This window comes from Poecile atricapillus, chromosome 35 (assembly GCF_030490865.1).
Source record: "Poecile atricapillus isolate bPoeAtr1 chromosome 35, bPoeAtr1.hap1, whole genome shotgun sequence".
Taxonomy (NCBI): Eukaryota; Metazoa; Chordata; class Aves; order Passeriformes; family Paridae; genus Poecile; species Poecile atricapillus.
In genome coordinates, this window is record NC_081283.1 from 2,254,620 (window position 1) to 2,266,934 (window position 12,315).

The 12,315-nt window shown below is 57.0% G+C and overlaps 1 protein-coding gene across 1 annotated transcript in view; it reads right to left on the minus strand.

Annotated features, from left to right (window-relative positions):
- Nucleotides 1-7,802: 7,802 nt before the first annotated feature.
- SLC39A5 (solute carrier family 39 member 5) overlaps nt 7,803-12,315 on the minus strand; it is a 4,955-nt gene continuing 442 nt past the window's right edge. The window contains 9 exon segments of the mRNA XM_058861130.1: nt 7,803-8,101; nt 8,181-8,372; nt 8,463-8,543; nt 9,849-10,085; nt 10,164-10,224; nt 10,336-10,482; nt 11,269-11,312; nt 11,315-11,437; nt 12,107-12,300. Coding sequence (XP_058717113.1) covers nt 7,803-8,101; nt 8,181-8,372; nt 8,463-8,543; nt 9,849-10,085; nt 10,164-10,224; nt 10,336-10,482; nt 11,269-11,312; nt 11,315-11,437; nt 12,107-12,300 — 1,378 coding nt within the window.

Below are 12,315 nucleotides of genomic sequence, written 5' to 3' on the forward strand. Positions count from 1 at the left end.
CTGGGGACACTGTCACAGCCTGGGGACAGCTTGGGGACAGCTGGGGACAGCCTGGGGACAGCTTGGGGACAGCCTGGGGACAGCTGGGGACAGCCTGGGGACAGCTGGGGACAGCCTGGGACAGCCTGGGGACAGCTGGGGACAGCCTAGGGACAACAGGGACAGCCTGGGGACAGCCTGGGGACAGCTGGGGACAGCTGGGGACAGCTGGGGACAGTCTGGGGACAGTCTGGGGACAGCCTGGGGACAGCTGGGGACAACAGGGACCTCCTGGGGACAGCCTGGGGACAGCCTGGGGACAGCTGGGGACAGCTTGGGGACAGTCTGGGGACAGCCTGGGGACAACCAGGGACAGCCTGGGGACAGCTGGGGACAACAGGGACAGCCTGGGGACAGCTGGGGACAGCCTGGGGACAACAGGGACAGGCTGGGGACAGCTGGGGACAGCCTGGGGACAGCTGGGGACAACAGGGACAGGCTGGGACAGCCTGGGGACAGCCTAGGGACAGCGTGGGGACAGTCTGGGGACAACAGGGACAGTCTGGGACAGCCTGAGACAGCCTGGGGACAGCTGGGGACAGTCTGGGGCAGTCTGGGAGAGCCGGGGGCAACCAGGCACAGTCTGGGGACAATCCCGGGACAGTCTGGGGACATCCTGGGACAGTCTGGGGACAGTCTGGGGACAATCCCGGGACAGTCTGGGGACAATCCCGGGACAGTCTGGGGACAATCCCGGGGCCGCAGCTGCCGCCACTCCCCAGCCACGGGCACCTGGGAACCTCGGGTTGTTAGGGCAGTGTGTCCCTGTCCTCCTGTCCCTCTCCTGTCCTCCTGTCCTTCTGTCCCATTCCTGTCCTGCTCCTGTCCCCTGTCCTGTCCCTCTCCTGTCCCCCTGTCCTGTCCCCCTGTCCTGTCCCTCTCCTGTCCCCCTGTCCTGTCCCTCTCCTGTCCCTCTCCTGTCCCCATGTCCCGTTCCTGTCCCTCTCCTGTCCCCCTGTCCTGTCCCTCTCCTGTCCTCCTGTCCCGCTCCTGTCCTCCTGTCCTTCTGTCCCATTCCTGTCCTGCTCCTGTCCCCTGTCCTGTCCCTCTCCTGTCCCCCTGTCCTTCTCCTGTCCCGTTCCTGTCCCCCTGTCCTGTCCCTCTGTCCTGCTCCTGTCCTGTTCCTGTCCCCCTGTCCCTCTGCTGTCCCTCTGTCCTGTCCCTCTGTCCCTCTCCTGTCCCTCTGTCCCTCTCCTGTCCCTCTCCTGTCTCTCTGTCCTGCTCCTGTCCCCTTGTCCTGTTCCTGTCCCCCTGTCCCTCTTCTGTCCCCCTGTCCCTCTCCTGTCCCTCTCCTGTCCCGTTCCTGTCCCTCTCCTGTCCCCCTGTTCTGTCCCTCTCCTGTCCCTCCTGTCCCCCTGTCCCTCTCCTGTCCCTCCTGTCCCCCTGTCCTGTCCCTCTCCTGTCCCCCTGTCCCGTTCCTGTCCCCCTGTCCCTCTCCTGTCCCTCTCCTGTCCCTCTCCTGTCCCTCTCCTGTCCCCCTGTCCTGTCCCTCTGTCCCTCTCCTGTCCCTCTGTCCTGTCCCTCTGTCCCTCTCCTGTCCCTCTCCTGTCCCCCTGTCCCTCTGTCCCTCTCCTGTCCCCCTGTCCCTCCTGTCCCCTTGTCCTGTTCCTGTCCCCCTGTCCCTCTCCTGTCCCCCTGTCCTGTCCCTCTCCTGTCCCTCCTGTCCCCCTGTCCTGTCCCCCTGTCCCTCTTCTGTCCCCCTGTCCCTCTCCTGTCCCCTGTCCTGTCCCTCTCCTGTCCCCCTGTCCCTCTCCTGTCCCTCCTGTCCCTCTCCTGTCCCTCCTGTCCCTCTCCTGTCCCTCCTGTCCCCCTGTCCCTCTCCTGTCCCTCTCCTGTCCCTCTTCTGTCCCTCTCCTGTCCCCCTGTCCCTCTCTCCTCCCTCTCCCATCCCATCCCCACCCATTCCTCATCCCCGTTTTTCCTCCTCCTCCTCCCTTTCCCCCCCTTTTCCCCTTTTCCCTCCCATTTTCCCTCTCCCTTCCCTTCCCTCCCTTTCCCATTCCCGGCTCCCCCCGAGCCCCCCAGGAGCAGCCCCGGGGCTGGAATCCGGCAGGTCAAAAAAAATAAAAAATAAAAACAAAATAGCACTAAAAAAACCAAGCAAAAAAAAACCCACAAATTCTCCAAAAACCTGGAATCGGTTTTGCTTTTATTCCCATTTAGGGGGGGGCTCTGTGCAGATCCCAATTCCCAGCACGGGGAGAGAGGAGAGGAACAAAAAAAAAACCCCAAACCAACAAAAAACAGAGACCCCCCAGAAAAGAACCTTGAAACCCCTTTTTTTTTAAATTTTTATTTATTCCTTGATTTTATCCCGATGTTCCGGGGAGCTCCCGGGGCTCCTTCCCTTCGGGGTGGGATCCACCTTTGCCTTCAGTGAGAAACCAAAGGAATAAAAACCGACCCTTTCCCACCGGACACCGGCACGGATTCCTCGGTTCGGGCTTTTGCTTTTGTTTTCCTTTCCTATTTTTTTTATTTTTCTCCCCCTTTTTCCTCCTTTTTTTCCTTTATTTCCCTCCAAGGACACAAGGAGCTGTTCAATCCTCTTCTCCTGGCTGGAATTTTCTGGGCTCGGCAGCAGTGATATTTAACAAATAATTCAATTTAATGAAAAAAATTAAATTTAATTTAAAAATTAAATAAACAACAACAAAAAAATAATTAAAAAATCAAACAAAAAAACGTTAAAAATAAGAAAAAAAAAGCCGAGGCTCACCCAAAACATCGAGGGGAGCTCCAGAGCTGCCCTAAAATCCTTGGAATTGTGGAGTGAGGCTGGAGGGAGCGGTTGGGGATGGGGGGGACGCGTCTCTAAGGCATCTGTAGCAACTCTGTGTCTTTAATATCCTCCGTGTCAATGCTGCACCTCTGTATTTTATGCACATAAATGTTCCTTTGATGCCGACAGGACAAAAAAAAATCAAATAAAATATTAAAAAAATATAAAAATACAAAAAAAATAATAATAAAAAATCAACCTCATCATCACCTGTCAGGTACAGCCGACTCCTCCGTGTGCGGGTCCGTGTCTCATCCGGGCCTTGTCCCCCCTTTTTCCCCTGCAGGGGGGGACAAAAAAGAAGCGGGGAGGGGGAAAGGTTTAAAAAAAATAATAAAAAAATATAAAAAAAAAAAATTAAAAAAAATTTTAAAATTAAAAAAAAAAAAAAAAAGAAAAAAAAAAAAAAAAAAGAGGAAAATAGCCTTACTCGACCCAGTCGTTATCGATATTGTTCTTCGTCAACTTGAAAATAAATAAAGGAAACTTCGCATGGAAAGTTTTGGCTGTGGTGATTTCGGGGGTGTCTCGTTAGGGACTTTTGGATTTGGGTTCTTTTTCCCCTTGAGCTGAAGATTGATGAGATGGAGGCAGATTTCTCTTGTTTGGTCTCTGTTATTTATTTTTTTCTTATCAGCATTACAAGGTACAAGGAGCTATGTGCACTATGATAGGAAAATGGCCAAAAAAGATCTTCAAGGTATTCTTCTTCTTATATGTCCATTTATCCAATTAACAGATGCCAACTTAATTATTTTCCTTAGTGACCCAGTGACCCAACACCTGAGTGCTGCACTGAGGCATTTTTTACCCAATCACTAAAAACCCCTGGGAGAAGAAGATGAAGAAGAAAGAAGAAGGACACTCCCCTGTCTCTTTAGGGACTTTTAGATTTGGGTTCTTTTTCCCCTTGAGCTGAAGATTGATGAGATGGAGGCAGTTTTCTCTTGTTTGGTCTCTGTTATTTATTTTTTCCTTATCAGCATTACAGGGTACAAGGAGCTCTGTGCACTATGATAGAAAAGGGGTAAAATGGCTAAAAAAGATCCTCTTCAAGGTCTTTTATGTGTCCATTTATCCAATTAACAGAGGCCAACTTAATTATTTTCCTTAGTGACCCAATGACCCAACACCTGAGTGCTGCACTGAGGCATTTTTTACCCAATCACTAAAAACCCCTGGGAGAAGAAGATGAAGAAGAAAGAAGAAGATGAAGAAGAAAGAAGAAGGACACTCCCCTGTCTCTTTAGGGACTTTTAGATTTGGGTTCTTTTTCCCTTTGAGCTGAAGATTGATGAGATGGAGGCAGTTTTCTCTTGTTTGGTCTCATTTATTTATTTTTTTCTTATCAGCATTACAGGGTACAAGGAGCTCTGTGCACTATGATAGAAAAGGGGTAAAATGGCTAAAAAAGATCTTCTTCAAGGTATTTTATGTGTCCATTTACCCAATTAACAGATGCCAACTTAATTATTTTCCTTAGTGACCCAATGACCCAACACCTGAGTGCTGCACTGAGGCACTTTTTACCCAATCTCTTAAAACCACCCAAAAACCCCTGGGAGAAGAAGATGAAGAAGAAAGAAGAAGGACACTCCCCTGTCTCTTTAGGGACTTTTAGATTTGGGTTCTTTTTCCCTTTGAACTGAAGATTGATGAGATGGAGGCAGTTTTCTCTTGTTTGGTCTCTGTTATTTGTTTTTTTCTTATCAGCATTACAGGGTACAAGGAATTATGTGCACTATGATAGAAAAGGGGTAAAATGGCTCACAAAGATCTTCTTCAAGGTATTTTATATGTCCATTTATCCAATTAACAGATGCCAACTTAATTATTTTCCTTAGTGACCCAATGACCCAACACCTGAGTGCTGCACTGAGGCATTTTTTACCCAATCTCTTAAAACCACCCAAAAACCCCCAGGAGAAGAAGATGAAGAAGAAAGAAGAAGGACAAGAGACAACACCCCAAATCCTCCATCTCCTGTTCTCTAAACTACTTTTTCACCCAGTGATTTAAGAAACTTTCCAATCTACAAACACTTTTCCTATCTAACTTTAACATTTGTTCTCATGTATCACCATGAAAACACGCCCGTGAATTTGGTGTTATATGAAATTCAGTGTTTCTTTCAATCCTAGAAATAATTATTAGGAACAAGGGCACACACTCTGGATCTCAGACTCCAACAAGGGGCTTCCTCTGGAGCTTTGGAGAACCTGGGCTTTCCTCCCGTCCCTTTTTTTCCTTTTCTGAGCCCAATTCCTCACGGTTTGGCCGAAAACTGCGGGGTTTTGGTGCTGTGTGTTGATTTTGGGGGTTCTGCCCCAGGAATGAGCCGTGGGGATGGCTCAGAGCCCCAAAAAATGCGGTGGGAGGAGAGAGAGGAGGCACGAGGGGTCCTGGATCCCCCTGAGGGATCCCAGAACCTCGGGGGTCCCAGAACCTCGAGGGGGTCCCAGAACCTCGGGGGGTCCCAGAACCTCGGGGGATCCCAGAACCTTGAGGGGTCCCAGAACCTCGGGGGGTCCCAGAACCTTGGGGGGTCCCAGAACCTTGGGGGTCCCAGAACCTCGGGGGGTCCCAGAACCTCGGGGGGATCCCAGAACCTTGGGGGGTCGAGGGCTCTGTGTAATAAAATCCGGGATAAAATTCCTGATAAAACCCCGGGTAACATCCCGGATAAAACCCCGAAAAAATCCCGGGTAACATCCCAGATAAAATCCGGGATAAAACCCTGGATAAAATCCGGGACAAAATTCCTGATAAAACCCCGGGTAACATCGGGGATAAAATCCGGGATAAAACCCCGGGTAACATCCTGGATAAAATCCCGGGTAACATCCCAGATAAAATCCGGGATAAAATCCTGAAAAACATCCTGGATAAAATTCCGGATAAAACCCCGGCTAACATCCCGGATAAAATCCCGACAAAATCCCGGGTAACATCCTGGATAAAATCCCGGGTAACATCCCGATATAATCCCGATAAAATCCCGGGTAACATCCCAGATAAAATCCGGGATAAAGTCCTGAAAAACATCCTGGATAAAATTCCGGATAAAACCCCGGGTAACATCAAGGATAAAATCCGGGATAAAATCCCGGGTAACATCCCGATATAATCCCGATAAAATCCCGGGTAACATTCCGATAAAATCCGGGATAAAATCCGGAAAAACATCCTGGATAAAATTCCGGATAAAATCCCGGGTAACATCGAGGATAAAATCCGGGATAAAACCCCGAAAAACACCCCGGATAAAATCCCAGGTAACATTCCAGATAAAATCCGGGATAAATCCCTGGATAAAATCCGTTAAAAAATCCGGGATAAAATCCCGGGTAACATCCTGATAAAATCCCAATAAAATCCCGATAAAACCCCGATAAAATCCCGATAAAATCCCGATAAAATCCCGATAAAATCCCGATAAAACCCCAATAAAATCCCGATAAAACCCCGATAAAACCCCGATAAAATCCCGATAAAACCCCGATAAAATCCCGATAAAACCCCGATAAAATCCCGATAAAATCCCGATAAAACCCCGGCTGGCCCCGCTCCGGGGCTGGATTCGCTGCGGGGACCGCGGTGACCCCGGGGGGCTCTGGGGGTCCCCGTCCGGCTGCGAATTTGGGGGGTCCCCGGAGCCTCGCGGGGACCGAAGCGGGGCTGGAACACGAATCCCGGGGGTTTTTTGGGGCTGTTTTGGGTTTTTTTTTAGGGGTCTGGGCTGGTTCCTGCCCCAGCTCCGGGTCCATCCCCGAGCCGGGTCCGCTCCCGGGGTGCGAAATAACGAAAAGCAGCTTTAATTCCTGTCTTTTTCCACATTTCCCTGGTTTTTTTCCGGGCTGAGTAAACATTTTCCCACCTCTCAGCATCCCCTGAGCTGGATCCTCCTTCCATGGGGCGATCCTGGGGGGAAAAGCACCCCCGGCCCCGCGGGTCCGGCTGGAGCAGCTGCTCTTTACCCCCAAAATTGTCTTTTTTTTTAACCCTCCGGGCTCCGTTCTGCCCTGAAATGTGGGATTTGCTGATCCCAGCCCATCCCGGGGGATTCCTCAGCTCCCTCCCAGCCCCTCGCCCCCTCCAGCCTCCAGCGGGGCAGAGTTTTGGGGTGCAATTTAAAAGCAGAAATAAAACAAATTGTGAAATATCGGCCGGGCCGGCTCCAAACCGCGTCCCCCCCTCCCTGGATTTGTTGATTTCTCGTCCTTCCTCTGCGAGCAGAAGCCCCAGAGAAACCCAAACTCCGATTTTTTGGTCTCGGATGTCCCATATCTGTATTTGCAGGAATCCTGCATCATTTTCGGGGAAGAAGGACGGGAGGAAAAGAATTTTAAAAAGGAAAAAAAGGAAAAAAATAAGGAAAAAAAAAAGGGAAAAATAAGGAAAAAAAAAAAAGGAAAAAATAAGGAAAAAAAAGGAAAAAAATAAGGAAAAAAAAAAGAAAAAAATAAGGAAAAATAAGGAAAAAATAAGGAAAAAAAAGAAAAAATAAGGAAAAATAAGGAAAATATAAGGAAAAAATAAGGAAAAATAAGGAAAAAATAAGAAAAATAAGGAAAAACAAGGAAAAAATAAGGAAAAAAAAAATAAAAAATAAGAAAAAATAAGGAAAAAATAAGGAAAAATAAGGAAAAAATAAGAAAAAATAAGGAAAAACAAGGAAAAAATAAGGAAAAAAAAAAGAAAAATAAGGAAAAAATAAGGAAAAAATAAGGAAAAATAAGGAAAAAATAAGAAAAAATAAGGAAAAACAAGGAAAAAATAAGGGAAAAAAAAAGAAAAAATAAGGAAAAAATAAGGAAAAAATAAGGAAAAAATAAGGAAAACCCATTCAGACTTGATCTGTTTTATACCCTGTAAGCTGTGACCAAATCGTGGTTTTTTGGTTTTTTTGTTTGTTTTTATTGCGGTTGTGGATCAATTCTCTTTATTAAACCGCTCTTGCTCTGGGGGCTGCTGTCCTTCCTCAGCTCCTCCGGAGGTTCAGCAGGAGGAACCCGCCGGGGTTCGGAGCCGCGTGTCCAGCCCGGGGACAGCGAGGGGACCCCCGCGACCCCTCCCTCGGGGACCCCTGGGGGTCTGGAGGAGGAGGAGGAGGATGGAAGCCCGGGCTGGGGCGGGGGGTCAGGGCTGCAGCCAGGAGCGGAGGTGACCCTCGGCCAGGGCGATGCCCAGCATGATGCCCGCGCCCAGCAGGAACCCCGCGTTCTGCAGCACGAAGCGGCTCCAGCCGCCCTCGCCGGAGCCTCGCAGCGCCTCGGGGAGCTGGGGCAGAGCAGGGGGGGCTCAGCGGGGTCACCGCGACACCCCCAAACCCCCAAACCCCCCCCCGGATCCCCCTTACCATATCGGCCAGAGCCACGTAGAGGAAGATGCCGGCGGTGGCGGTGAGGAGCCAGGGGGCGAGGGGGGGTCCCGCTGCGGCCCAGGGCGACCCCCGCCAGCACCCCCAGGCAGGAGAGCAGGGCCGAGAGCAAATTGAGGAGCAGGACGGAGCGCGGGGCCGTGCCCGCCCGCAGCAGCACCGCCAGGTCACCTGCGGCCACGGGAGGGTGGCACAGGGGCTCAGGGGTGTCCCCAACCCCGGGGGGGACGGGGCGGGGCGGGGAGGGGGACAGGGACTCACCCAGCTCGTGGGGCAGCTCGTGGCAGAGCACGGCCAGAGCCGTGCTGAGCCCGCTGGAGAGGCTGTGAGAGAAGGCGGCTCCTGCGGGGAGAGAGAGGATCGCTCGTCCCGGAGCTGCGCGGCCGCTGCGCCCCCCGTCCCCCTGTCCCCCGTCCCTGAATCACCGGACAGCCCCTGTCCCCTTGTCCCCTTGTCCCCTTGTCCCCCTGTCCCCTTGTCCCCTTGTCCCCTTGTCCCCTTGTTCCCTCGTCCCCCTGTCCCCCATCCCTGAATCACCGGGCAGCCCCTGTCCCCTTGTCCCCTTGTCCCCTTGTCCCCCTGTCCCCTTGTCCCCTAGTCCCCTTGTCCCCCTGTCCCCTTGTCCCCTTGTCCCCTTGTCCCCTTGTTCCCTCGTCCCCCTGTCCCCCATCCCTGAATCACCGGGCAGCCCCTGTCCCCTTGTCCCCTTGTCCCCTTGTCCCCCTGTCCCCTTGTCCCCTTGTCCCCTTGTCCCCCTGTCCCCTTGTCCCCTTGTCCCCTTGTCCCCTTGTCCCCTCGTCCTCCTGTCCCCCATCCCTGACAGCCGGACAGCCCCTGTCCCCTTGTCCCCTTGTTCCCTTGTCCCCCTGCCCCTCGTCCCTGAATCACGGGCAGCCCCTGTCCCCCTGTCCCCCTGTCCCCCATCCCTGAATCACCGGACAGCCCCTGTCCCCTCGTCCCCTTGTCCCCTTGTCCCCATGTCCCCCTGTCCCCCTGTCCCCCGTCCCTGAATCACCGGGCAGCCCCTGTCCCCTCGTCCCCCTGTCCCCTTGTCCCCCTGCCCCTCGTCCCTGAATAACCGGGCAGCCCCTGTCCCCTTGTCCCCATGTCCCCCTGTCCCCCTGCCCCCCGTCCCTGAATAACCGGGCAGCCCCTGTCCCCTTGTCCCCTCGTCCCCCTGTCCCCCTGTCCCTGAATCACCGGACAGCCCCTGTCCCCTCGTCCCCCTGTCCCCTCGTCCCTCGCCCCTGACCCACCGAGCACCCAGACCCCCCCAAGCAGCCCAAAGCCCCTGAGGGGTCCCAGCCCTCCAGAGGGGTCCCAGCCCCCTGAGGGGTCTCACGCCATTGAGGGGTCCCTGTCCCTCTGTCCCTGATGAGCTCCTTGTCCCCCTGTCCCCATTCAGGGTGTCCCTCGTCCCCCTCCCCTGCTGCGCCTTGTGCCTCTTGTACCCCTGTCCCCTCTGTCCCCAACATCCTTCTGTCCCTGAGGAAACCTCTTCCCGCTGTCCCTGTGCACTCCTTCTCCCTCCACCTCCGTCCCGCTCCCGCTCCCGGTGCCGGTCCCGGTGCCGGTCCCGGTGCCGGTCCCGCTCCCGCTCCCGGTCCCGCTCCCGGTGCCGGTGCCGGTGCCGGTGCCGGTCCGCACCGATGGCCAGCCCGTCGGTCAGGTTGTGGACGCCGTCCCCCAGCACCACCATCCACACGATGTCAGCGGCCGCGGACGCGAGGGGCAGCGCGGGGCCGTGGGAGTGTCCGTGGGAGTGTCCGTGGGAGTGTCCGTGGGAGTGTCCGTGCGGGGGTCCCTGGGGGGGTCCCGGGGGGGGCTCGGGGGGTCTCAGCTCCAGCTCCGGGTCCGGTGCCGTCAGGTGTCGCAGCTCGGTCCCTGCGGCGGGACGGACACCCCGAGTCCGGTGGGTGCCGGGACCGGGACCGGGGCTCTGCGGGGTGCGAGGGGTCGTACCTGCCCGTGACGGTGCCGGGACCCCCGCGGGCGGGCCGGGGGTCTCTCCATGGGGGTGTCCCTGGGGACAAGGCAGGCGCTGTGAGCAGAGCCGGCGCCGGTGGCGGCCCCGTGCCCGCCCGGTGCCCGCCCGGTGCCCGCCCGGTGCCCGCCCGGTGCCCGCCGCTCTCACCGTGGCCTCCCGCCGGTGCCGCAGCATCCCCAGGAGCAGCTCCAGCAGGAAGAGCAGGTAGATGCCCCCCAGCACCGCCAGCCCCTGCAGCACCGCGGGGCCCGGTTCCCCCGGTTCCCCCGGCTCCTCCGGGTGCCTCCCCTGCGCCTGGACACGGGGACACGGCTGCTCAGGGGACCGGGACACCGCGGTGTCCCCCGGGGAGACACGGGGCTCAGGGATCGGGACACCGCGGTGTGCCCCGGGGGGACACGGGGAAGGGACCGGGACACCGCGGTGTGCCCCGGGGGGACACGGGGAAGGGACCGGGACACGGGGGAGGGACCGGGACAGCGCAGTGTCCCCCGGTGGGACACGGGGAAGGGACCGGGACACCGCGAAGGGACCGGGACACAGCGGTGTCCCCCCGGTGGGACACGGAGCTCAGGGGACCGGGACACAGCGGTGTCCCCCGGTTTGACACGGGGCTCAGGGATCGGGACACCGCGGTGTGCCCCCGGGGGGACACGGGGGAGGGACCGGGACACGGGGGAGGGACCAGGACACCGCGGTGTCCCCCCGGTGGGACACGAAGAAGGGACCGGGACACGGGGGAGGGACCGGGACACCGCGGTGTCCCCCGGTTTGACACGGAGCTCAGGGGACCGGGACACAGCGGTGTCTCCCGGTGGGACACGGGGCTCAGGGATCGGGACACCGCGGTGTTCCCCGGGGGGACACGGGGAAGGGACCGGGACACTGCGAAGGGACCGGGACACCGCGGTGTCCCTCCGGTGGGACACGGAGCTCAGGGGACCGGGACACAGCGGTGTCCCCCGGTGTGACACGGGGGAGGGACCGGGACACGGGGGAGGGACCGGGACACCGCGGTGTCCCCCCGGGGGGACACGGGGGAGGGACCGGGACACAGCCGTGTACCTACGGGGTACCTACGTGCGGCCAGAGGTGCAGCAGGGCGTCCCCGCAGAGTGTCCCACGGCCAGGGCCACCAGGAAGGCGAGCAGCGAGCGGAAGGAGCCGCGGCTCAGCAGCGGCAGCAGCAGCACGGCCAGGACCGAGGGGAGGCTCACGGCCAGCACGGCCAGGAGACCCCAGCCCAGCGCTGCGGGGACAGTCAGCGGCACGGCCAGAACCGGGGGACACCGGGAACGGGGCTGGGAACCCGGGGATGGGAGCCCGGGGATGGGGACCCAGGGATGGGAGAATGGGAACCCAGGGATGGGAGCCCGGGGATGGGAACCCAGGGATGGGAACCCAGGGATGGGAGAATGGGAACCCAGGGATGGGAATCCCGGGATGGGAGAATGGGAACCCAGGGATGGAAATCCAGGGATGGGAACCCAGGGATTGGGAACCTAGGGATGGGAATCCCGGGATGGGAACCCGGGGATGGGGACCCAGGGATGGGGACCCAGGGATGGGAGAATGGGAACCCAGGGATGGAAATCCAGGGATGGGAATCCAGGGATGTGGGAATGGAGACCCAGGGATGGGAACCCAGGGATGGAGACCCAGGGATGGAGACCCCCAGGGATGGAGACCCCAGGATCAGGAATGGAGGGGTTGGGGAGCGCGGCTCAAGTAGGAGGGCACAGGGATGGGGGTGGGGAATGGGGGCTCCGTGGGGTGCGGGGATGGGATCCCCCACACCACAATGGGGACACGGGGATGAGACACGGGGATCCCTGGGGATGCAGGAGCTGGGGACCAGCCTGGGGGACGGCAGGGAGGCGGGGCCGGGGGCCAGCGAGGTGCCCCGGGTTGGGGTTACCTGGCCACAGGGCCCCCCCCGGGGGAGGCAGCGTCACCTCATCGCTGTGCTGGATGCAGACGCGGCTGTCGATCTGGTAGAGCAGCGCCGGGCACAGGAGTGTGAACTGCTCCGGCGTCAGCTGCGCCACCGAGTCCAGCCCGAAATTCACCAGCAGCTGGCTCACGTTCAGGCACTGCTGGGCGGGGGTCGCGCTGAGCGGCGCCGGA